Genomic DNA, 23,798 nt, shown 5'->3' with positions numbered 1-23,798 from the left:
TTGTAGTCTGTATTTTGAGCCCCTAAGTACAAATATCCTTCGTAACGCCATATTACGACGTCATAATAGTAGTGATCATACCAATAATCTATAAAGAAAACTTCAGAAAAATAAAGACACCACAAGTTTAAGGAAGACCTTATATTGATGTGTTTTAAGGTTTACGAGAACTTGGGAAACAATGAATTTTAAAAGATTCAAGCCCCTAAAAAAGCCCTGGAAATCAGAGAATCGTTGATATATAATAAGTAGAAATGAAGATAAACACAGTTCACAAGGGAAAAATATTTTATAGGTTAAATGATATTTATTTACTTGATCAAAAATATAATCTTTTATCATCTTTTGTATTTGCCTGTTAGCCATATTTCGAAAGTATAGCATACCAAAATATTTGGTAACAAAAGCAAAACAGTTTGGTGCTGTAAACTTTCCATCGCGGATTGAACTGATATCATATATTCCTGAGATGAGATTGCAGAAAAGTGGAAATGAAGAATAAGAATATTTGTTAGAAGAAATGAACATATACAGTCTGAATATTGCAATCTTTTGCAGCATACGTTCAAATGTTTTGAGAGTTGCAATAAGTTTTGCAGAATGGTATATGTAAACACTCGTGATAAAGTCAAACAAGATTATGCAATTAAATCATTTTAGAACAATTCTTATCTGCATTGTGTGAGGTTAACAGTACATTCAAGACTATTGTTTCGTTTATCTTTTATTAATTATGCTTTATTTCAATGTTTGCTTGTGTTTTGTTTGGTGAAAGTGGTTCTCATTTTAATCAACTGCAAATATGCCATCTTCCGGCCAATGTCAAGGACGTTAAATAAGTTGCAAGTAATTATATTTTTAAACCTTACTCGAACTGCGTGAAACTGCTTCCTTTGCTGAAATGTGATGTATTAGTGACGATCATTATGGAACACGAAAGGCACATATGAATCGTTTTTTATTATGTTGTTGTAAGAATTCTCGTCTTCATTTTTATTCTTGTTTTAAAATCAGATACAAAGAAACTACTGAGTACCGGTATTTACAAAAATATTGCGGTATAATAGGTTTCATCTTCCCGGACTACTGACTCTTACAAATACAAGAAATCTGTGTAGACAAAATTTTTGTGGCTTCCATGACGTCTATAATGCAGTGTGGTGGAGCTCAAGAGTTCATAAGTATTGCAAAATATTCGATACCTGACAAGTGTGTTTGCTGATCTGATTAACGACAAAAATATCGTGATCTAGTCACATACAACCTAATGACCTCGTGAGTTCTTCGAAATTTGTTTCTTAAAGAAAGTGTTGCTTATACCTTATAAGGGAGTTTATTCTGACGTGTATTTAACTACGAAAACAAATGACTGTTATCTGTTCATAACCAGATGTTTTTATGACTATAGAGCTCAGTGTTTTGGTCTACATTTAACAATTTTTATGTCTATTCTTGGCGCTCCTGGAGTATGCGCACCGAGATGTCGCATAACCTGAACCCTAACCTGGTACACAACCTGAGTTCAGGTTGTGCGCCATCTTGGTGCGCCGGATTAGTTCTAGTGAATCATTAACGGTGACTTCAGCATTGCATCGATAACGCGAAGTGTCGGTGAGTTTAGCATTTCTGATGTAGATTGTTGATTTTCCTGATATGGAGACCTGATGAATGTCTTGATCAGCGGATTGCACAACAGCGGAATGGTGTTGTACCAGGTAACTTTGGGTAGAGGATATCCAGACGCAGTACATTCAAACTCAATATCTTCTCCTACCATATTATCTTCTTTTCTATTCTTTTTTTTCAAATCAAAAGAAAGAACTGTGAAAATAACACAAATACCTTCTGTATAAAACACTCTTCTCGAACTTCAGAAACGACTGAATCATATATAGAATAAATCAACGTGCTAATTGTACAAGAAAATGCATTCTCTGACAATTTTTTTTGACATCCCATTATTACAGAGTATATTACTATAATAAGAAATTTGACACCAGGAAGGAGGGACTCTATCTGTATATTAGTTCAGATGATGCTTGAAAACAAATCAGTACGTATGATACTTTTACGCTGTAGATGATTATTTGCACTTTCTCAACGAAAAGTTAGACCTTTTATCAGTTATCTACATTTACGCAATAACCGTGTTTTAGGCCCAATGAATTTTCGCCTATTGAAATTGATGGTTCAGCAAAAATGACTTGAACAACTCATTGATATGTCCATGCAACACGGTTCGCGGTCTGTTATTCATAGTTTTATGCAATGTAACGTGTGAAGAAAGATGTAAAAAATATACATACTTGCTTCACAAATGCATTGAATTTTGTCATTGCAATCGTGAATCTCGAGTCCATCGATGCCACATGCCAAGCATTTTTCATTGAAATCATTATTGAAAGCATGTGTTAGGGACCTGAAAAATTTGTTGAGTTTTTCAGTGTTAAGTTCAGCTAATTTGCTAAAATTACTCTGCAAATTACATTAATTGTTTGTGTCATTCACCGTATGTTATTACATCACCTGTAGGAAATTGAGATTATTGGCGTGTTTTTTGCTAGTTTAGTTGTTTCGTGTTTCCTTTCTCAAAATATAGAGAATATACCCATAAAAGCAATATCCTTTTTATCTTCAACAATTTATTGAATTAAAACAAATCTACAACATACATTCTGCATATTACAGGTATATTTGGTAAAGCATTAAGATAGTTTAACTCAGGGGTGGGCAAGGTTTTTGACCACCTAGACTAGCGGGCCAGGTAAGTGTGACATAATAAGTTACATTTTATGAACAATATTTACAGTGTATAAAGTAAAGCTGGAGAACAATAGCATCGTGCAATACAGGGTTCCCAAACTCAATTCACCTAGGGGCCGCTGGGGCAGACTCTGGGCGAGTCCGGGCGGCATCAGATTTTCCACAATAAAAGCTTAGCTTAAAAAATTAAAATCCTCTAGAAGCTCTATATTTTTTAAAACACTTAACAAGTCGGAAACACGTGTGAACAAAATGAACATCACATGGAAGACATGATAACAATATATCAATATAAATCTAATCGTTAGTGATCGTGACGTCAAAAATCATGAAACGCTGTTTTTAAGGTATTTCAAGCGGTTTCGCGATCGAATATCAGGCCTACAGGTACCGCACAGGTAGGATACCGTACCACATATGCCTTTCTGGGGATAGAAGATAAAATATTTTGTTTTGCCCTACGTGTCCACATCTTATATTGAATGTATTATTCGTGCTGAGTGACATGCGGGCCGCACTATCTTTAAACTTTCATACCAAGGCGGGAAGGGGGCCTCAAACTATCGTCCTTCGGGCCGCGAGTTTGAGATCCCTGCTTTAAACAAACCAATCTAGGTGAATAAAATTGCGCGTTTTATAGTTCGGATAACCTCGACGTTAAAGTAATTCTGTGTAGAGCTTCTTCGAAATATAATGAGAGGTCAGTTGCTGATTGTACCTGATCTTGTTTGGAGCAAAAGACGCGAGTACGCGTTGTATTAAATTGCATTGGAAAATAACAATTTTGGCCCTCCTACAAAATTTGTTCTGAGAATGCTCTTGAACAAGCTATCTACCGAATTGCAAAAAAGTGGTGTTGTCGAACACTCTTTTATTTAACTTTTTTGTTATAAAAAAGATAGTGTGAAACTAGAAAAAAATATTTAGCAAAACAACATATGACTTTGCGTGCACTGTTATCATATCAAATATATAGACACGAAAGTCGCGCGTCGGTACCGGTACGCCAAGGACATATATCACCAAGTTTGCTGAAAAGATAGACGTCATAGCAGTAATGAGTTGATCAAACAAAACATATTAAAAATGTTATACTTTAGTAAAAAAGAAAGACTTTCCCCATGGTAATCAATGAATATTTGAAAAAATATATAAAAGTAATAAATAGCCTTTAGTGTCTTAATCCATTTGCGATGCTGAAATAAAAATTGATTGGTACAATGGAGAAAAGTGACATTTTTTCAGTCAAGCCATTAACAACAAGAATTTAGTAAAACGATATAAGAGTCCATTCTGTTTTCAATAAGGCTCGTTTTTCATGGTATGTGCATCGTTTACGCGGAGTGAAGTAAAATATGAGAAAAATATGAGAAGGCAGGATCAAATTTGATAAAAAATAGTTTTCTGTCATGATGCAATGGTAGATCTAACTGGGCAGCATCGTTAGCACAACTGATAAAAATCCTGAGAAGTTTTGTACATGTTTGCAGAGTTTTGCTGTTGCTACTGCAATGAATCAGCATTAATACATGGTATGTTTGAAGAGACACTTATCCATCGTTTTGTTACCATGGTATTATTGCGATGATTTTTTCGCCCTATTCTTTGTTCGCTTTCCTGCGTAGTGAAGGAGTAGGGATTAATAGTTATTTGGACGACATTTTCAACAGCGAAGAACAAAAACTAATGATTCTGAAAATCCCAAACTGATCAAAAATTTCTCCTAATTCCAAAAACTCATTTATGTAACGCGTCGCCGTAAACTAGTTCACGAGAATTACAAAGATATAATTGCTTCGAATTTTATTATAAGTTTATTATAAACCGTAATACGTAGGAACTCTTGCGAAGACAGTCGTTTTGATCTCCTATTTAAACCGGAAGATATTGTGTGTGTAAAGATCAACTTCGTCGATCGTTATATTCAACTCTTCTGTGAGTGCCTTCTCGTCTTACAATACAACAATTGTAAGATTCGTGATTTTGTTATTTATTCGAATATTATTTGATTTTTTTGCTCACAGTCTCTGACTAATTAATTCTAGCTTTATTTACATTTTTTTGAAGCGTGTGCACAATTTTGTTTTATTTGTATCTAAAATCAACAAGATTGGAATTAATATTTTACAAGACACCACTACCCTAAAATATATCCTATACACAGCACGCACGTAGTAAAAAGATTTCTAATTTGTACATGAATCTTGCCTGCTATTCATATGTATTCTGGATATAATTGTAGTCTGTATTTTAAGCCCCTAAGTACAAATATCCTTCGTAACGCCATATTACGACGTCATAATAGTAGTGATCATACCAATAATCTATAAAGAAAACTTCAGAAAAATAAAGACACCACAAGTTTAAGGAAGACCTTATATTGATGTGTTTTAAGGTTTACAAGAACTTGGGAAACAATGAATTTTAAAAGATACGAGCCCCTAAAAGAGCCCTGGAAGTCAGAGAATCATTGATATATAATAAGTAGAAATGAAGATAAACACAGTTCACAAGGGAAAACTATTTTATAGGTTGAATGATATTTATTTACTTGATCAAAAATATAATCTTTTATCATCTTTTGTATTTGCCTGTTAGCCATATTTCGAAAGTATTGCATAGCAAAATATCAGATAACAAAAGCAAAACAGTTTTCATCGCGGATTGAACCGATATCATATATTCATGGGATGAGATTGCAGAAAAGGGAAATGAAGAATAAGAATATTTGTTAGAAGAAATGAACATATACAGTCTGAATATTGCAATCTTTTGCAGCATACGTTCAAATGTTTTGAGAGTTGCAATCAGTTTTGCAGAATGGTATATGTAAACATTCGTGATAAAGTCAAACAAGATTATGCAATTAAATCATTTTAGAACAATTCTTATCTGCATTGTGTGAGGTTAACAGTACATTCAAGACTATTGTTTCGTTTATCTTTTATTAATTATGCTTTATTTCAATGTTTGCTTGTGTTTTGTTTGGTGAAAGTGGTTCTCATTTTAATCAACTGCAAATATGCCATCTTCCGGCCGATGTCAAGGACGTTAAATAAGTTGCAAGTAATTATATTTTAAACCTTACTCGAACTGCGTGAAACTGCTTCCTTTGCTGAAATGTGATGTATTAGTGACGATCATTATGGAACACGAAATGAACATATGAATCGTTTTTTATTATGTTGTTGTAAGAATTCTCGTCTTCATTTTTATTCTTGTTTTAAAATCAGATACAAAGAAACTATTGAGTACCGGTATTTACAAAAATATTGCGGTATAATAGGTTTCATCTTCCCGGACTACTGACCCTTACAAATACAAGAAATCTGTGTAGACAAAATTTTTGTGGCTTCCATGACGTCTATAATGCAGTGTGGTGGAGCTCAAGAGTTCATAAGTATTGCAAAATATTCGATACCTGACAAGTGTGTTTGCTGATCTGATTAACGACAAAAATATCGTGATCTAGTCACATACAACCTAATGACCTCGTGAGTTCTTCGAAATTTGTTTCTTAAAGAAAGTGTTGCTTATACCTTATAAGGGAGTTTATTCTGACGTGTATTTAACTACGAAAACAAATGACTGTTATCTGTTCATAACCAGATGTTTTTATGACTATAGAGCTCAGTGTTTTGGTCTACATTTAACAATTTTTATGTCTATTCTTGGCGCTCCTGAAGTATGCGCACCGAGATGTCGCATAACCTGAACCCTAACCTGGCACACACCTGAGTTCAGGTTGTGCGCCATCTTGGTGCGCCGGATTAGTTCTAGTGAATCATTAACGGTGACTTCGGCATTGCATCGATAACGCGAAGTGTCGGTGAGTTTAGCATTTCTGATGTAGATTGTTGATTTTCCTGATATGGAGACCTGATGAATGTCTTGATCAGCGGATTGCACAACAGCGGAATGGTGTTTGTACCAGGTAACTTTGGGTAGAGGATATCCAGACGCAGTACATTCAAACTCAATATCTTCTCCTACCATATTATCTTCTTTTCTATTCTTTTTTTTCAAATCAAAAGAAAGAACTGTGAAAATAACACAAATACCTTCTGTATAAAACACTCTTCTCGAACTTCAGAAACGACTGAATCATATATAGAATAAATCAACGTGCTAATTGTACAAGAAAATGCATTCTCTGACAATTTTTTTTGACATCCCATTATTACAGAGTATATTACTATAATAAGAAATTTGACACCAGGAAGGAGAGACTCTATCTGTATATTAGTTCAGATGATGCTTGAAAACAAATCAGTACGTATGATACTTTTACGCTGTAGATGATTATTTGCACTTTCTCAACGAAAAGTTAGACCTTTTATAAGTTATCTACATTTACGCAATAACCGTGTTTTAGGCCCAATGAATTTTTGCCTATTGGAATTGATGGTTCAGCAAAAATGACTTGAACTCATTGATATGTCCATGCAACACGGTTCGCGGTCTGGTATTCATAGTTTTATGCAGTATAACGCGCGAAGAAAGTTGTAAAAATATACATACTTGCTTCACAAATGTATTGAATTTTGTCATTGCAATCGTGAATCTCGAGTCCATCGATGCCACATGCCAAGCATTTTTCATTGAAATCATTATTGAAAGCATGTGTTAGGGACCTGAAAAATTTGTTGAGTTTTTCAGTGTTAAGTTCAGCTAATTTGCTAAAATTACTCTGCAAATTACATTACTTGTTTATGTCATTTACCTTATGCTATTACATCACTTGTAAGAAATTGAGAATATTGGCGGGTTTTTTGCTAGTTTAGCTGTTTCGTTTTTTCTTTCTCAAAATATAGAGAAAATACCCATAAAAGCAATATCCTTTTCACCTTCAACAATTTAGTGAATTAAAGCAAATCTATAACTTCTGCATATTGCAGTTCTATTTGGTAAAGCATTAAGATAGTTTAACTCAGGGGTGGGCAAGGTTTTTGAACCACGGGCCAACAATTTTGACCACCTAGACTAGCGGGCCAGGTAAGTGTGACATAATAAGTTACATTTTATGAACAATATTCACAGTGTATAAAGTAAAGGTGGAGAACAATATGCATTGTGCCTTACAGGGGTCCCAAACTCAATTCACCTAGGGGCAGCTGGGGCAGACTCTGGACGAGTCCGGGCGGCATCAGGTTTTCCACAATAAAAGCTGAGCTTAAAATATTGAAATCTTCTGAAAGTTCTATATTTTTTAAAACACTTAACAAGTCGGAAACATAGGTGAACAAAATGAACATCACATGGAAGACATGATAACAATATATCAATATAAATCTAAGCGTTAATTATCGTGACGTCAAAAATCATGGAACACTGTTTTTAAGTTATTTCAAGCGGTTTCGTGATCGAATATCAGGCCTACAGGTACCGCACAGGTAGGTTACCGTACCGCATATGCCTTTCTGGGGATAGAAGATAAAATATTTTGTTTAGCCTTACGTGCCCACATCTTATATTGAATGTATTATTCGTGCTGAGTGACTTGCGGGCCGCACTATCTTTAAACTTTCATACCAAGGCGGGGGCCACAAACTATCGTCCTGTGGGCCGCGAGTTTGAGATCCCTGCTTTAAACAAACCAACATAGATGGATAAAATTGCGCGTTTTATAGTTCGGATAACCTCGACATTAAAAGTAATTCTGTGTAGAGCTTCTTCAAGACATCATGAGAGATCTGTTGCTGATTGTACCTGATCTTGTTTGGAGCAAAAGACGCGAGTACGCGTTGTAATAAATTGCATAGGAAATAACAATTTTGGCCCTCCTACAAAATTTGTTCTGAGAATGCTCTTGAACAAGCTATCTACCGAATTGCAAAAAAGTGGCGTTTTCGAACACTCTTTTATTTAACTTTTTTGTAATAAAAAAGATAGTGTGAAACTAGAGAAAAATATTTAGCAAAAAAACATATGACTTTGCGTGCACTGTTATCATATCAAATATATAGACACGAAAGTCGCGCGTCGGTACCGGTACGCCAAGGACATATATCACCAAGTTTGCTGAAAAGATAGACGTCATAGCAGTAATGAGTTGATCGAACAACACATATTAAAAATGTTTTTCTTTAGTAAAAAAGAAAGACTTTCCCCATGGTACTCAATGAATATTTGAAAAAATATATAAAAGTAATAAATAGCCTTTAGTGTCTTAATCCATTTGTGATGCTGAAATAAAAATTGATTGATACACTGGAGAAAAGTGATTTTTTTCATTCAAGCCAGTAACAACAAGAATTTAGTAAAACGACATAAGAGTCCATTCTGTTTTCAATAAGGCTCGTTTTTCATGGTATGTGCATCGTTTACGCGGAGTGAAGTAAAATATGAGAAAAATATGAGAAGGCAGGATCAAATTTGATAAAAAATAGTTTTCTGTTTTGATGCAATGGTAGATCTAACTGGGCAGCATTGTTAGCACAACTGATAAAAATCCTGAAAAGTTTTGTACAGGTTTGCAGAGTTTTGCTGTTGCTACTGCAATGAATCAGCATTAATACATGGTATGTTTGAAGAGACACTTATCCATCGTTTTGTTACCATGGTATTATTGCGATGATTTTTTCGCCCTATTCTTTGTTCGCTTTCCTGCGTAGTGAAGGAGTAGGGATTAATAGTTATTTGGACGACATTTTCAACAGCGAAGAACAAAAACTAATGATTCTGAAAATCCCAAACTGATCAAAAATTTCTCCTAATTCCAAAAACTCATTTATGTAACGCGTCGCCGTAAACTAGTTCACGAGAATTACAAAGATATAATTGCTTCGAATTTTATTATAAGTTTATTATAAACCGTAATACGTAGGAACTCTTGCGAAGACAATCGTTTTGATCTCCTATTTAAACCGGAAGATATTGTGTGTGTAAAGATCGACTTCGTCGATCGTTATATTCAACTCTTCTGTGAGTGCCTTCTCGTCTTACAATACAACAATTGTAAGATTTGTGATTTTGTTATTTATTCGAATATTATTTGATTTTTTTGCTCACAGTCTCTGACTAATCAATTCTAGCTTTATTTACATTTTTTTGAAGCGTGTGCACAATTTTGTTTTATTTGTATCTAAAATCAACAAGATTGGAATTAATATTTTACATGACACCACTACCCTAAAATATATCCTATACACAGCACGCACGTAGTAAAAAGATTTCTAATTTGTACATGAATCTTGCCTGCTATTCATATGTATTCTGGATATAATTGTAGTCTGTATTTTAAGCCCCTAAGTACAAATATCCCTCGTAACGCCATATTACGACGTCATAATAGTAGTGAACATACAAATAATCTATAAAGAAAACTTCAGAAAAATAAAGACACCACAAGTTTAAGGAAGACCTTATATTGATGTGTTTTAAGGTTTACGAGAACTTGGGAAACAATGAATTTTAAAAGATACGAGCCCCTAAAAAAGCCCTGGAAATCAGAGAATCGTTGATATATAATAAGTAGAAATGAAGATAAACACAGTTCACAAGGGAAAAATATTTTATCGGTTAAATGATATTTATTTACTTGATCAAAAATATAATCTTTTATCATCTTTTGTATTTGCCTGTTAGCCCAATTTCAAAAGTATAGCATACCAAAATATTTGGTAACAAAAGCAAAACAGTTTGGTGCTGTAAACTTTCCATCGCGGATTGAACTGATATCATATATTCCTGAGATGAGATTGCAGAAAAGGGGAAATGAAGAATAAGAATATTTGTTAGAAGAAATGAACATATACAGTCTGAATATTGCAATCTTTTGCAGCATACGTTCAAATGTTTTGAGAGTTGCAATCAGTTTTGCAGAATGGTATATGTAAACACTCGTGATAAAGTCAAACAAGATTATGCAATTAAATCATTTTAGAACAATTCTTATCTGCATTGTGTGAGGTTAACTGTACATTGAAGACTATTGTTTCGTTTATCTTTTATTAATTATGCTTTATTTCAATGTTTGCTTGTGTTTTGTTTGGTGAAAGTGGTTCTCATTTTAATCAACTGCAAATATGCCATCTTCCGGCCAATGTCAAGGACGTTAAATAAGTTGCAAGTAATTATATTTTTAAACCTTACTCGAACTGCGTGAAACTGCTTCCTTTGCTGAAATGTGATGTATTAGTGACGATCATTATGGAACACGAAAGGCACATATGAATCGTTTTTTATTATGTTGTTGTAAGAATTCTCGTCTTCATTTTTATTCTTGTTCTAAAATCAGATACAAAGAAACTACTGAGTACCGGTATTTACAAAAATATTGCGGTATAATAGGTTTCATCTTCCCGGACTACTGACCCTTACAAATACAAGAAATCTGTGTAGACAAAATTTTTGTGGCTTCCATGACGTCTATAATGCAGTGTGGTGGAGCTCAAGAGTTCATAAGTATTGCAAAATATTCGATACCTGACAAGTGTGTTTGCTGATCTGATTAACGACAAAAATATCGTGATCTAGTCACATACAACCTAATGACCTCGTGAGTTCTTCGAAATTTGTTTCTTAAAGAAAGTGTTGCTTATACCTTATAAGGGAGTTTATCCTGACGTGTATTTAACTACGAAAACAAATGACTGTTATCTGTTCATAACCAGATGTTTTTATGACTATAGAGCTCAGTGTTTTGGTCTACCTTTAACAATTTTTATGTCTATTCTTGGCGCTCCTGAAGTATGCGCACCGAGATGTCGCATAACCTGAACCCTAACCTGGTACACAACCTGAGTTCAGGTTGTGCGCCATCTTGGTGCGCCGGATTAGTTCTAGTGAATCATTAACGGTGACTTCAGCATTGCATCGATAACGCGAAGTGTCGGTGAGTTTAGCATTTCTGATGTAGATTGTTGTTTTTCCTGATATGGAGACCTGATGAATGTCTTGATCAGCGGATTGCACAACAGCGGAATGGTGTTTGTACCAGGTAACTTTGGGTAGAGGATATCCAGACGCAGTACATTCAAACTCAATATCTTCTCCTACCATATTATCTTTTTTTCTATTCTTTATTTTCAAATCAAAAGAAAGAACTGTGAAAATAACATAAATACCTTCTGTATAAAACACTCTTCTCGAACTTCAGAAACGACTGAATCATATATAGAATAAATCAACGTGCTATTTGTACAAGAAAATGCATTCTCTGACAAATTTTTTTGACATCCCATTATTACAGAGTATATTACTATAATAAGAAATTTGACACCAGGAAGGAGGGACTCTATCTGTATATTAGTTCAGATGATGCTTGAAAACAAATCAGTACGTATGATACTTTTACGCTGTAGATGATTATTTGCACTTTCTCAACGAAAAGTTAGACCTTTTATAAGTTATCTACATTTACGCAATAACCGTGTTTTAGGCCCAATGAATTTTCGCATATTGGAATTGATGGTTCAGCAAAAATGACTTGAACAACTCATTGATATGTCCATGCAACACGGTTCGCGGTCTGGTATTCATAGTTTTATGCAATGTAACGTGTGAAGAAAGATGTAAAAAATATACATACTTGCTTCACAAATGCATTGAATTTTGTCATTGCAATCGTGAATCTCGAGTCCATCGACGCCACATGCCAAGCATTTTTCATTGAAATCATTATTGAAAGCATGTGTTAGGGACCTGAAAAATTTGTTGAGTTTTTCAGTGTTAAGTTCAGCTAATTTGCTAAAATTACTCTGCAAATTACATTAATTGTTTGTGTCATTCACCGTATGTTATTACATCACCTGTAGGAAATTGAGATTATTGGCGTGTTTTTTGCTAGTTTAGATGTTTCGTGTTTCCTTCCTCAAAATATAGAGAAAATACCCATAAAAGCAATGTCCTTTTTACCTTCAACAATTTATTGAATTAAAACAAATCTACAACTTCTGCATATTACAGTTATATTTGGTAAAGCATTAAGATAGTTTAACTCAGGGGTGGGCAAGATTTTTGAACCACGGGCCAACAATTTTGACCACCTACACTAGCGGGCCAGGTAAGTGTGACATAATAAGTTACATTTTATGAACAATATTTACAGTGTATAAAGTAAAGGTGGAGAACAATATGCATTGTGCATTACAGGGGTCCCAAACTCAATTCACCTAGGGGCAGCTGGGGCAGACTCTGGACGAGTCCGGGCGGCATCAGGTTTTCCACAATAAAAGCTTAGCTTAAAATATTGAAATCTTCTAAAAGTTCTATATTTTCTTAAAACACTTAACAAGTCGGAAACATAGGTGAACAAAATGAACATCACATGGAAGACATGATAACAATATATCAATATAAATCTAAGCGTTAATGATCGTGACGTCAAAAATCATGGAACACTGTTTTTAAGTTATTTCAAGCGGTTTCGCGATCGAATATCAGGCCTACAGGTACCGCACAGTTAGGTTGCAGTACCGCATATGCCTTTCTGGGGATAGAAGATAAAATATTTTGTTTTGCCTTACGTGCCCACATCTTATATTGAATGTATTATTCGTGCTGAGTGACTTGCGGGCCGCACTATCTTTAAACTTTCATACCAAGGCGGGGGCCACAAACTATCGTCCTGCGGGCCGCGAGTTTGAGATCCCTGTTTTAAACAAACCAACATAGGTGGATAAAATTGCGCGTTTTATAGTTCGGATAACCTCGACGTTAAAGTAATTCTGTGTAGAGCTTCTTCGAAATATAATGAGAGGTCAGTTGCTGATTGTACCTGATCTTGTTTGGAGCGAAAGACGCGAGTACGCGTTGTATTAAATTGCATTTGAAAATAACAATTTTGGCCCTCCTTCAAAATTTGTTCTGAGAACGCTCTTGAACAAGCTATCTACCAATTGCAAAAAAGTGGCGTTGTCGAACACTCTTTTATTTAACTTTTTTGTTATAAAAAAGATAGTGTGAAACTAGAAAAAAATATTTAGCAAAACAACATATGACTTTGCGTGCACTGTTATCATATCAAATATATAGACACGAAAGTCGCGCGTCGGTACCGGTACGCCAAGGACAGATATCACCACGTTTGCTGAAAAGAAATACGTCATAGCAGTACTGAGTTGATCGAACAAAACATAATAAAAATGTTTCTCTCTAGTAAAAAAGAAAGACTTTTCCCATATTACTCAATGAATATTTGAAAAAATATATAAAAGTAATAAATAGCCTTTAGTGTCTTAATCCATTTGTGATGCTGACATAAAAATTGATTGATACACTGGAGAAAAGTGATTTTTTTTCATTCAAGCCAGTAACAAGAAGAATTTAGTAAAACGATATAAGAGTCCATTCTGTATTCAATAAGGCTCGTTTTTCATGGTATGTGCTTCGTTTACGCGGAGTGAAGTAAAATATGAGAAAATTTCGTTAGCGCTTCGGCATTCGCGCATTTTATGAAAAATGAAATTCTTTTCGAAAAATTAGACTTTTCTTAAAAGATAACAAAGGTACTGCAGAATTATGTCAAACTACAAATTGCAAAACGAAATTTAATGCTAAAATTAGTACCGTGTTACAAAATAGTATTGCAGAACAAAAAGGTAGTGTACAGTATTTACGAATGAAACTACTAATGCAGCCAGGCAGGATCAAATTTGATAAAAACGAGTTTTCTGTTTTGATGCAATGGTAGATTTAGCTGGGCAGCATTGTTAGCACAACTGATAAAAATCCTGAGAAGTTTTGTACAGGTTTGCAGAGTTTTGCTGGTGCTACTGCAAAGAATCAGCATTAATACATGGTATGTTTGAAGAGACACTTATCCATCGTTTTGTTACCATGGTATTATTTCGATGATTTTTTCGCCCTATTCTTTGTTCGCTTTCCTGCGTAGTGAAGGAGTATGAATTAATAGTTATTTGGACAACATTTTCAACAGCGAAAAACAAAAACTAATGATTCTGAAAATCCCAAACTGATCAAAAATTTCTCCTAATTCCAAAAACTCATTTATGTAACGCGTCGCCGTAAACTAGATCACGAGAATTACGAAGATATAATTGCTTCGAATTTTATTATAAGTTTATTATAAACCGTAATACGTAGGAACTCTTGCGAAGACAGTCGTTTTGATCTCCTATTTAAACCGGAAGATATTGTGTGTGTAAAGATCAACTTCGCGATCGTTATGTTCAACTCTTCTGTGAGTGCCTTCTCGTCTTACAATACAACAATTGTAAGATTCGTGATTTTGTTATTTATTCGAATATTATTTGATTTTTTTGCTCACAGTCTCTGACTAATTAATTCTAGCTTTATTTACATTTTTTTTGAAGCGTGTGCACAATTTTGTTTTATTTGTATCTAAAATCAACAAGATTGGAATTAATATTTTACAAGACACCACTACCCTAAAATATATCCTATACACAGCACGCACGTAGTAAAAAGATTTTTAATTTGTACATGAATCTTGCCTGCTATTCATATGTATTCTGGATATAATTGTAGTCTGTATTTTAAGCCCCTAAGTACAAATATCCTTCGTAACGCCATATTACGACGTCATAATAGTAGTGATCATACCAATAATCTATAAAAAAAACTTCAGAAAAATAGAGACATCACAAGTTTAAGGAAGACCTTATATTGATGTGTTTTAAGGTTTACGAGAACTTGGGAAACAATGAATTTTAAAAGATACGAGCCCCTAAAAAAGCCCTGGAAATCAGAGAATCATTGATATATAATAAGTAGAAATGAAGATAAACACAGTTCACAAGGAAAAAATATTTTATAGGTTAAATGATATTTATTTACTTGATCAAAAATATAATCTTTTATCATCTTTTGTATTTGCCTGTTAGCCCTATTTCGAAAGTATTGCATAGCAAAATATCAGATAACAAAAGCAAAACAGTTTGGTGTTGTAAACTTTTCATCGCTGATTGAACCGATATCATATATTCATGGGATGAGATTGCAGAAAAGGGAAATGAAGAATAAGAATATTTGTTAGAAGAAATGAACATATACAGTCTGAATATTGCAATCTTTTGCAGCATACGTTCAAATGTTTTGAGAGTTGCAATAAGTTTTGCAGAATGGTATATCTAAACACTCGTGATAAAGTCAAACAAGATTATGCAATTAAATCATTTTAGAACAATTCTTATCTGCATTGTGTGAGGTTAACTAAACATTCAAGACTATTGTTTCGTTTATCTTTTATTAATTATGCTTTATTTCAATGTTTGCTTGTGTTTTGTTTGGTGAAAGTGGTTCTCATTTTAATTAACTGCAAATATGCCATCTTCCGGCCGATGTCAAGGACGTTAAATAAGTTGCAAGTTTTTATATTTTTAAACCTTACTCGAACTGCGTGAAACTGCTTCCTTTGCTGAAATGTGATGTATTAGTGACGATCATTATGGAACACGAAAGGCACATATGAATCGTTTTTTATTATGTTGCTGTAAGAATTCTCGTCTTCATTTTTATTCTTGTTTTAAAATCAGATACAAAGAAACTACTGAGTACCGGTATTTACAAAAATATTGCGGTATAATAGGTTTCATCTTCCCGGACTACTGACCCTTACAAATACAAGAAATCTGTGTAGACAAAATTTTTGTGGCTTCCATGACGTCTATAATGCAGTGTGGTGGAGCTCAAGAGTTCATAAGTATTGCAAAATATTCGATACCTGACAAGAGTGTTTGCTGATCTGATTAACGACAAAAATATCGTGATCTAGTCACATACAACCTAATGACCTCGTGAGTTCTTTGAAATTTGTTTCTTAAAGAAAGTGTTGCTTATACCTCTCAAGGGAGTTTATTCTGACGTGTATTTAACTACGAAAACAAATGACTGTTATCTGGGTGCTCCTGAAGTATGCGCACCGAGATGTCGCATAACCTGAACCCTAACCTGGTACAGAACCTGAGTTCAGGTTGTGCGCCATCTTGGTGCGCATACTTCCGGAAGGTTCCTATTTTTAAATTGTTATTGACCTTTGCAAACTGATGTACATGCCCATAACCTCTTTTTTTATTCAAAATTTCGAAACAGCTGCTATTTGAAGGTAATTATAACCTAATTTAGCGCAGTTACAGCAACTTCTTTGAAACAAATTTTTAATTACTAATTATAAATTTACTGTTCATTTGATTATTACCTAAATTTCGGAAACAAGAGAAAAAACTGACAAATAATCACGAAAACTTCCGTTTCTATAAAGGTATTTGAGTGAAGAAAATGTTCGAGCGGATGCACAAACTTCAAATGATTTATCTTCGTTAAATTATGTTGGATAAGTAGACTTGATCTAGGAATTGCAGAGCATAGAGAATATGAAACCATGAGACCATTTCGCAAAGGGGAAGAAACGAACAGACATTTACATATATATTCATCATGCATACTCATATTTCCTTGAGGCTTTCTGTGGCAATATGTTTCAAAAGCAAGTTGGTAAAAATACTGGAAGTCTACTCTTTCTCTTATCAGTTTGTTCATGTAGTCATTCTACAAATATTTGATGAAGTTATTGCATCATATTCGAAAATTATCCTTTATATAGTCCGTATCAAAACACAGTCAATATAGTTTGGTCTGCTTGAGATTGCTTGAATATATTGGCTTCTAAACTGCAAGCTAGTGCATTAGCAAAATCGAGATTTGTTTGTTATTTTTATTTAATTTTTTATCATTTTTGATCGTCTATATTCTAACTTGTGTTGTTAAATCAGTATATTTATTTAAAGTACTAAAGTAACGTTCTAGCATGATGCTTAACTTTGGGTACTTCATATGCTTATTATTTATAGTCAGGGAAGTCAGCGGATGTAAGTATTTAATCATTTTATATTTTGCTTATACAATATAAATATCTACTAATATTTATCCGTGAATTCGTATTAAGAATTGAAAAAACACGATTCGAGACATATACGCGGTATGTATTCAGCCACCTTTGGGTTTGCCTTTCCTTTTAAAAACCTGTGCAAAATGCGATTGGTCGAAGCATTTTGATTGACACGTTTATGTTATGCAGCTCATTGCAGTTTGGGTACCATTTACTCACAAGCGAGCTTTTTCTACTAAATGTTGAGTTCTAAAAATTTTGTGATATATTTCATATCCATTTTTTGATACATTAACATGAATGCACATGAGGAAACGTTCATGATACAACACTTTCATCACCTGAGATACAGACCTATCGCAATCTGACATGTGACCATAATAACCATCTATTTGTTTCAATGGCATTGGTTTATTGAATACTCCAACACCTAGATTTGGGCGATCGTATGGGACGAAGAATTTGAATCTTACATTCAGTAAAATCCAGTGTGAAAAATGGAATCTTTTTTCAAACTTGGCGTCGCATTGCTTGCTCTACGTATTATTGATCCTATACCTGGAATTGTTGAAAAGAATCAAAAACTAAAAAATAAGATAACTAATATAATTCAAAAATGGGAGTATAAAAGAATATATGGGAGGTTTCTTGTTATTTGTTTCCTTAGTTTCAGTTTTAAGGTTTTATTTTTATAATTTTTTATCCTTTTATTTCCAGCGATCCACGCGACTCAGTACGGCAATGGATATTTCTACAATTTTTTTGCTGGAGACGGAAAAAAGGGAGACAATGAGCCATGGTGGGATGCCTCTTATAAATGCACAACTTACTATCAAGTTGGACTCTTGGTATCGATCACGAGCGTCGGAATACAAAATGACGTATGGGAATTGTTAGATAGTTATGGGTAAGTCGAGAAACACTAAAATTCGTTGTGTTTCAAAAAAGGACAACATTGCAAAGCAACCAAGTCTAATATCACAATTGAAGCAAGAAAGTAATATGGTAATATACTTTATTCTGCTTTCAGTCTGATATATTATTACATGCATTAATTGATTTGGATACATTTAGCACATTTTTATGTACATTTTTCACCAAACGTTCATTTTACATCTTGTTCAACAGAAGTGATCGTGTTACCTACATTGGTATGTCAGATCGCGAAAAAGAAGGATTATGGACGTGGGTCAATGGTCAATCGGCGATGAAAGGACAGGGTTATACAAACTGGTTTGTACATGTTTTTCTACAAACACAGCTGTTACCACTAACTCTACCTATCGTTCAATAGACGATGTACCCGTTTGGAATAATCATTTATGCAATTTTGTAGGAAGAATTCTATTTGCAGCATTTATCAGATATTTTGTCATTTTGATATGGGGCTATATGCTGGTCATGCTTTTTTAAGGAGTTCAATTAAAAATCCAAATAATAAAATTTAATGACAAAATATGAAATTAAATAAATAATTAGATGAAGCGATTAGCAGACAGTCGTCCATGTCAAATGTTTTATTAATTGTCATGTCGACATGATTTTTCATATAAATTCCATATAATTTTTCAAAATATATTATTTTAGCCACATTTGTTCATGTAGATTGAATGATATTTATTTCGAAGTAAGTTACTAATTATTGATAAATACATAAAGATATTATTCACAGAAAATTTAGAAATCCAAATCTTCTCGGTTTTATCTAGAACAATTAAAAAAAACGTATTTTCATTTCAGAGTACCGTAGTTTATACATGTACTCGAATGCGAAATAGTGGGACTAAATTTGCATATGTGTTTTATGGAAATCAGTTTTATTATGTTGAAACAATAAACTTCAGTTGTTTAATTTATGTTAAGGGGGGGTTCAGAACCGAACAATTACAATAATGAAGACTGTGGATGTTTCAAAAGTTCGACTCAACAATGGAACGATGAAGATTGCGATCATTTTTATGGATTCGTGTGCCAACAAGGTTCGTTGATTGTATTATCATTGTTTCTTTTTATTTGGTTCAGTAATGTCATAAAGTTGTTTTTGATCATGCAAAATAAATACACAAAAACGAAATGGTACAATGTTATAACATTTCATCAAATTATCTATATTTCAGCTCAATCTAGGATTACCCCTGAACAATTTACTACTCTTACATTTGGGGCTGCCAATTCACGTATTTCGTATGAAAAGGCGCATCATAAATGCATTGAAACTGATTCTCGATTGGTGGTGATCACGAGAGATGAATTGTTTCAAAAGATACAAAACGACGCCAACAGGTGCCTATTACTTGGCAATAATGATATATATATTCAGCATATTTAAATAGATAACTTGTATCAGAGCATAGTCATTGTCACACATTTCCGTGAAAACAGGCTTGATTAATTTATTTTGATTATATTTATATCATCAAAATACCAAGAGTACAAATCCAAATAATAATGCCACTGCCTCAAATCGTTGTTTTGTTTCAACAGAAGTTCTTCAATTAAATATTGGATCGGTGCTCGACAAAGCTCCATTGGGAAGTTCACGTGGAACAACGGGGAGGAAGTCGATTTGAGCAAATTGTAATATACAGTAAATTTTGATTGATAGTAATTATTTTATTTAAGAAAACATTATGATATTGCTGCAAGAGTTACATCTTAAATATTTCAGTTTTGTATCTTCATACAACTTATTTGCCACGTAGTTCACATATGGATCGTTTTGTTATTATGTTGTTGTTAGAAGGATTTTTTTTTCATTCTTGTTGTCATGAAAAAAAGCGCTTTTCACATCAACTACTGGAACAATTGCTCCAACATTTTCACTGGTTTAAGATTGTAAATTTTCATAAATTTCCGTGGGCTATGTGGAATTTAGTTTTTGTGTGCGATGACATCATCAAAATTGTAAATTGAGCACCTCGCGGCGCATCTGGTGGTCAGGCAATGCCGCATAGACTGTGATATATGCCTGTAGTCTACTGTGACAAATTGCATACCCGTACTACTTCGTTTTGGCATCTATGTTCTCTTATTTGAGCTTCGCTTCCTGGTTCCAGTTATTTGTCTTTAAAAAAATTACTCAAACATTTCACGCGGATTACACATCAATCTGTAGCATTGTTAAACAATGTTTGACACAAGCAATTATTCATATCATATATTTACTTCAGTTCACTAGCTGATAAACTCTCAGATATCAAAGGTCAAAAGTGCCTTGCTCTCGGAAATAATGGATTGGAAGTACACAGTTGTGATGAAAATCTTGACTACATCTGTGAATACGGTATGGTTTGTTTTTATTAAATTTCGAATTTTGGATGTAGGCTGTGCGATTTATAATGTATCAACAAAGGTTTGTTATTTCCGGTTTTTAGATCAGATCATAGAACTCGAAGAAAAAATATTTAAATGCTAAAATACTGAAATATATTCGAAATATGACTGTAATAAATAAATAAATACATTTACCATATATATATATCATATTTTAGTTGTTCCTTGGGATTTGAAAAAATCGCAAGAACGATCGGACTATATGGTGGGAGAAGATATTGAGATCGATTGCACTGCAACTGGCTACCCACTTCCTAATGTCACGTGGCATAGAGACCGCCATCCAGTTCCATCAAACACAGATGACGTATTCCAGACTGCTGTTCTAGGAAAATCAACTCTGCGTATCAAGAACGCAAATCTACGAGATACCAATCGTTACCGATGCTTTGCTGAAAATGTTCATACCAAAGCAGAAACCAAAGCCTATCTTGACATCAGAGGTATTATATTGCTGTGTTCCGACTTGAAAAATCAACTCTTTCGTCTGACATATATTATTTGAAACAAATATATTGCAAACATCATTCGAAAATTTGTGTGAATTATGAAATTATTTATTGTTAATATATTAAAATTTCATCCAGTGCACCCTCATGAATTGACAAGAATTGTTGACGGAAAGAACAGCCCGGCTTCCCGTAACTTGTACAGGTAATAAACGTTCCAAAATATTCCATAATATATCCTTCTTCTTTTGACTTTTATTTCGATAAAAACAATGCATATCATTATTATTTGATATCGATTTCATTGCTTGTGTTGCATTTACGATTTTCGAATATCATTTATTTCTTTGTCTCATGAAACAATATTATGATTGGGACATCGAATTTTCTTTCCCTGCGAAGTTTCTTTCCCTTGGCTTGTTTTAGTCACAGTTTAGCTCCAAAAGTTCTAAAAGACAATTCTATCTTGGGTAATTATCAATGAAAGTTAAAAGGCTGCCTGAAAATGACAAACAATGTTGCAAAGTCAATAATTTACTACAGGTCTGTCGCTTGAAATAGGATAATAGCTCTCTATTTAGTTATGCTTTTTCTTTGTACTAGTGAATCATAAATTAATTGCTTTAACAAATGTTCAACTGCTTCTGAAATAAATTCTCAATTTTTCGTTTAGCTCAGATGAAATCAGTTTACCGTCGGATCAAGTAATTCAACCGCACGAGCATACCGGTAAGTAATTTTTCAATGTTCACAAAATAACATTTTAGAATCATGACGCATGGAACTTTTAAATAAAACGAAACTTCAAAATCTCCCTTGCCAATGTTAACGAACGATGCAAATAATGCTTGATTTTATAACCTTCAGACGTACCGGCCAATTCCTGGATGATATCAACTATCTTTGGCATCAACATAGCGGTTCTTTTTCTGCTGATGGTTTTAGTTTACAGCAAGTAAGTTTGATTTAAAAAAAATTTACTAATTTAACAAACCTTGCGTCTTTATGTAAGTATATTCTGCAATAAGTCACACAATATGAATTTCTGTGTGCGTAGACTATCTGATTACTGCAATAGGATAGGGTAGGATTTACATATTTATCCCGGGGGAGAGGAAAGGCGATAAGATGGCTTATCCATATGGCGAACCGCGGCCTCTCGTCCGGTTATCATTCCAAATCGGGTATGGGATTAGTTCTATTGTTTGTTTTCGGAAGCCGTAACCGACCAGCGGTTACGTGAACCTCCCAACGACGGCGAGGAGTCCAGCAATTCTCTCGAACCTGCGAACCCACGCAGAGTAATTAGAGGTGCGGTGGCGAGCGTATTTCTAAGAGCTTTTATCTAGCATATACATGCATCGTAATCCCTAGTGACTTACCCAATTCACGTCCACAATAATATATATTAATCACATCTCCTATTACGTTTATCAGATCGAAACGTTCTAGTATTCCGCCGAGTAAGGGATACGAGTTTACAAACTTTTCAGGTGATTTGTTTTTTTGTCAGTGTTATCGGATTATTCCGACAGAAACATTCTCAATTTTTGATGATTCAATTGCTTTTATTTTTCAGCAGGAGAAACTGATAACTCTAAATAAAAGAAAAAGATGATTTATTGGAAGATGATTCATTACACATATTATGATTGATACATATATATTATATATTTTACATATATAATACATTATATATATTTTACATATATAATACATTATACATTTTACATATATAATATAGCATAAAATGATTATATTTTACTTTTTTTCAAACTAAAAAAGTTGAGCAGCAATTGAATTTGAAACTAATGCATTCTGGAAAATGAAATCTTTCAATCCGATTGGACCATTTATTTAGTATTATACACATTTACAGTTGTTGATTTTCCCACTAAAAACAGTGTAAATGTAAATTCAAATTTTACTTTAAAAACACTCCTGAATTGCGGTTATCCACGTTTATGATTAGGTTATCTTGTGAACGTATTTGTTTTTCGTTTTACCTAATATAACAGTATAGATTTATGTTTTATGCTAATTTGTCGCTGATATAAAATAATGATAATAAAAAGCAATGATGACAAGAGAAATTTTGTTTCGAATTTGTTAATAGTTGTAGAACTCAGCATCTCATTTATTCTACAACATTCAGGAAATATTCAAACATGATGTTTATATACGGTTGTACGAGTTTTGCGGAGAAATGGAGTAGGAGAGAGATAAGTGCCACAGAATATAAATCTTACTCAACATATATATTAATTGGATAAATTATTGGAGTTACCTAACAATGACAATGAAATTATTATTGCGTTTTGTGAGGATTGTAACTTAGGTAAAATCTGTGAAGGCGAAATGGTGAAGGATTATCGTGCTTATCGTTAGTGCCGGTGTAAACGGAAGCGCGGCTCTCATTCTACGTGAAAAAAACGTTATTT

The 23,798-nt window shown here is 33.7% G+C and overlaps 2 protein-coding genes across 2 annotated transcripts; one reads left to right on the top strand and one right to left on the bottom strand.

Annotated features, from left to right (window-relative positions):
• Positions 1–1,558: 1,558 nt before the first annotated feature.
• On the bottom strand, positions 1,559–11,766 carry LOC144429807 (peroxidasin homolog). Its single transcript, XM_078118018.1, has 6 exons — positions 11,563–11,766; positions 7,868–7,935; positions 7,285–7,397; positions 6,695–6,803; positions 2,307–2,419; positions 1,559–1,821 (listed from the first exon to the last, which is right to left on the bottom strand). Exons 1-6 carry the CDS (start codon positions 11,764–11,766, stop codon positions 1,559–1,561), a joined length of 870 nt encoding a protein of 289 aa, XP_077974144.1.
• A 5,731-nt stretch (positions 11,767–17,497) lies between these two features.
• LOC144429806 (uncharacterized) lies at positions 17,498–22,962 on the top strand. Its single transcript, XM_078118017.1, has 11 exons — positions 17,498–17,555; positions 18,293–18,482; positions 18,704–18,808; positions 19,439–19,554; positions 19,693–19,858; positions 20,060–20,152; positions 20,746–20,858; positions 21,067–21,351; positions 21,496–21,562; positions 22,031–22,086; positions 22,937–22,962. Exons 1-11 carry the CDS (start codon positions 17,498–17,500, stop codon positions 22,960–22,962), a joined length of 1,275 nt encoding a protein of 424 aa, XP_077974143.1.
• Positions 22,963–23,798: the final 836 nt, after the last annotated feature.

The sequence above is a fragment of the Styela clava genome, chromosome 11, assembly GCF_964204865.1.
Source record: "Styela clava chromosome 11, kaStyClav1.hap1.2, whole genome shotgun sequence".
NCBI classification, from domain to species: Eukaryota; Metazoa; Chordata; class Ascidiacea; order Stolidobranchia; family Styelidae; genus Styela; species Styela clava.
The sequence above is the reverse complement of the archived record's forward strand: the minus strand, read 5'-3'. Positions and strand labels throughout refer to the sequence as shown.

What these genes read in the sequence shown, in the direction of transcription:
- LOC144429807 (XM_078118018.1), bottom strand. Translation starts at nt 11,766, where the DNA reads ATGGTAGGAGAAGATATTGAGTTTGAATGTACTGCGTCTGGATATCCT. An exon ending in CCTCTACCCAAAGTTACCTG is followed by an intron (nt 2,420 to 6,694) that starts GTACAAACACCA and finishes CAAATTTTTCAG; the next exon opens with GTCCCTAACACATGCTTTCA. An exon ending in TCAATGCATTTGTGAAGCAA is followed by an intron (nt 1,822 to 2,306) that starts GTATGTATATTT and finishes TTATTTTCACAG; the next exon opens with TTCTTTCTTTTGATTTGAAA.
- LOC144429806 (XM_078118017.1), top strand. Translation starts at nt 17,498, where the DNA reads ATGCTTAACTTTGGGTACTTCATATGCTTATTATTTATAGTCAGGGAA. An exon ending in TGGATTCGTGTGCCAACAAG is followed by an intron (nt 19,555 to 19,692) that starts GTTCGTTGATTG and finishes TCTATATTTCAG; the next exon opens with CTCAATCTAGGATTACCCCT. An exon ending in TCAACCGCACGAGCATACCG is followed by an intron (nt 22,087 to 22,936) that starts GTAAGTAATTTT and finishes TTTATTTTTCAG; the next exon opens with CAGGAGAAACTGATAACTCT.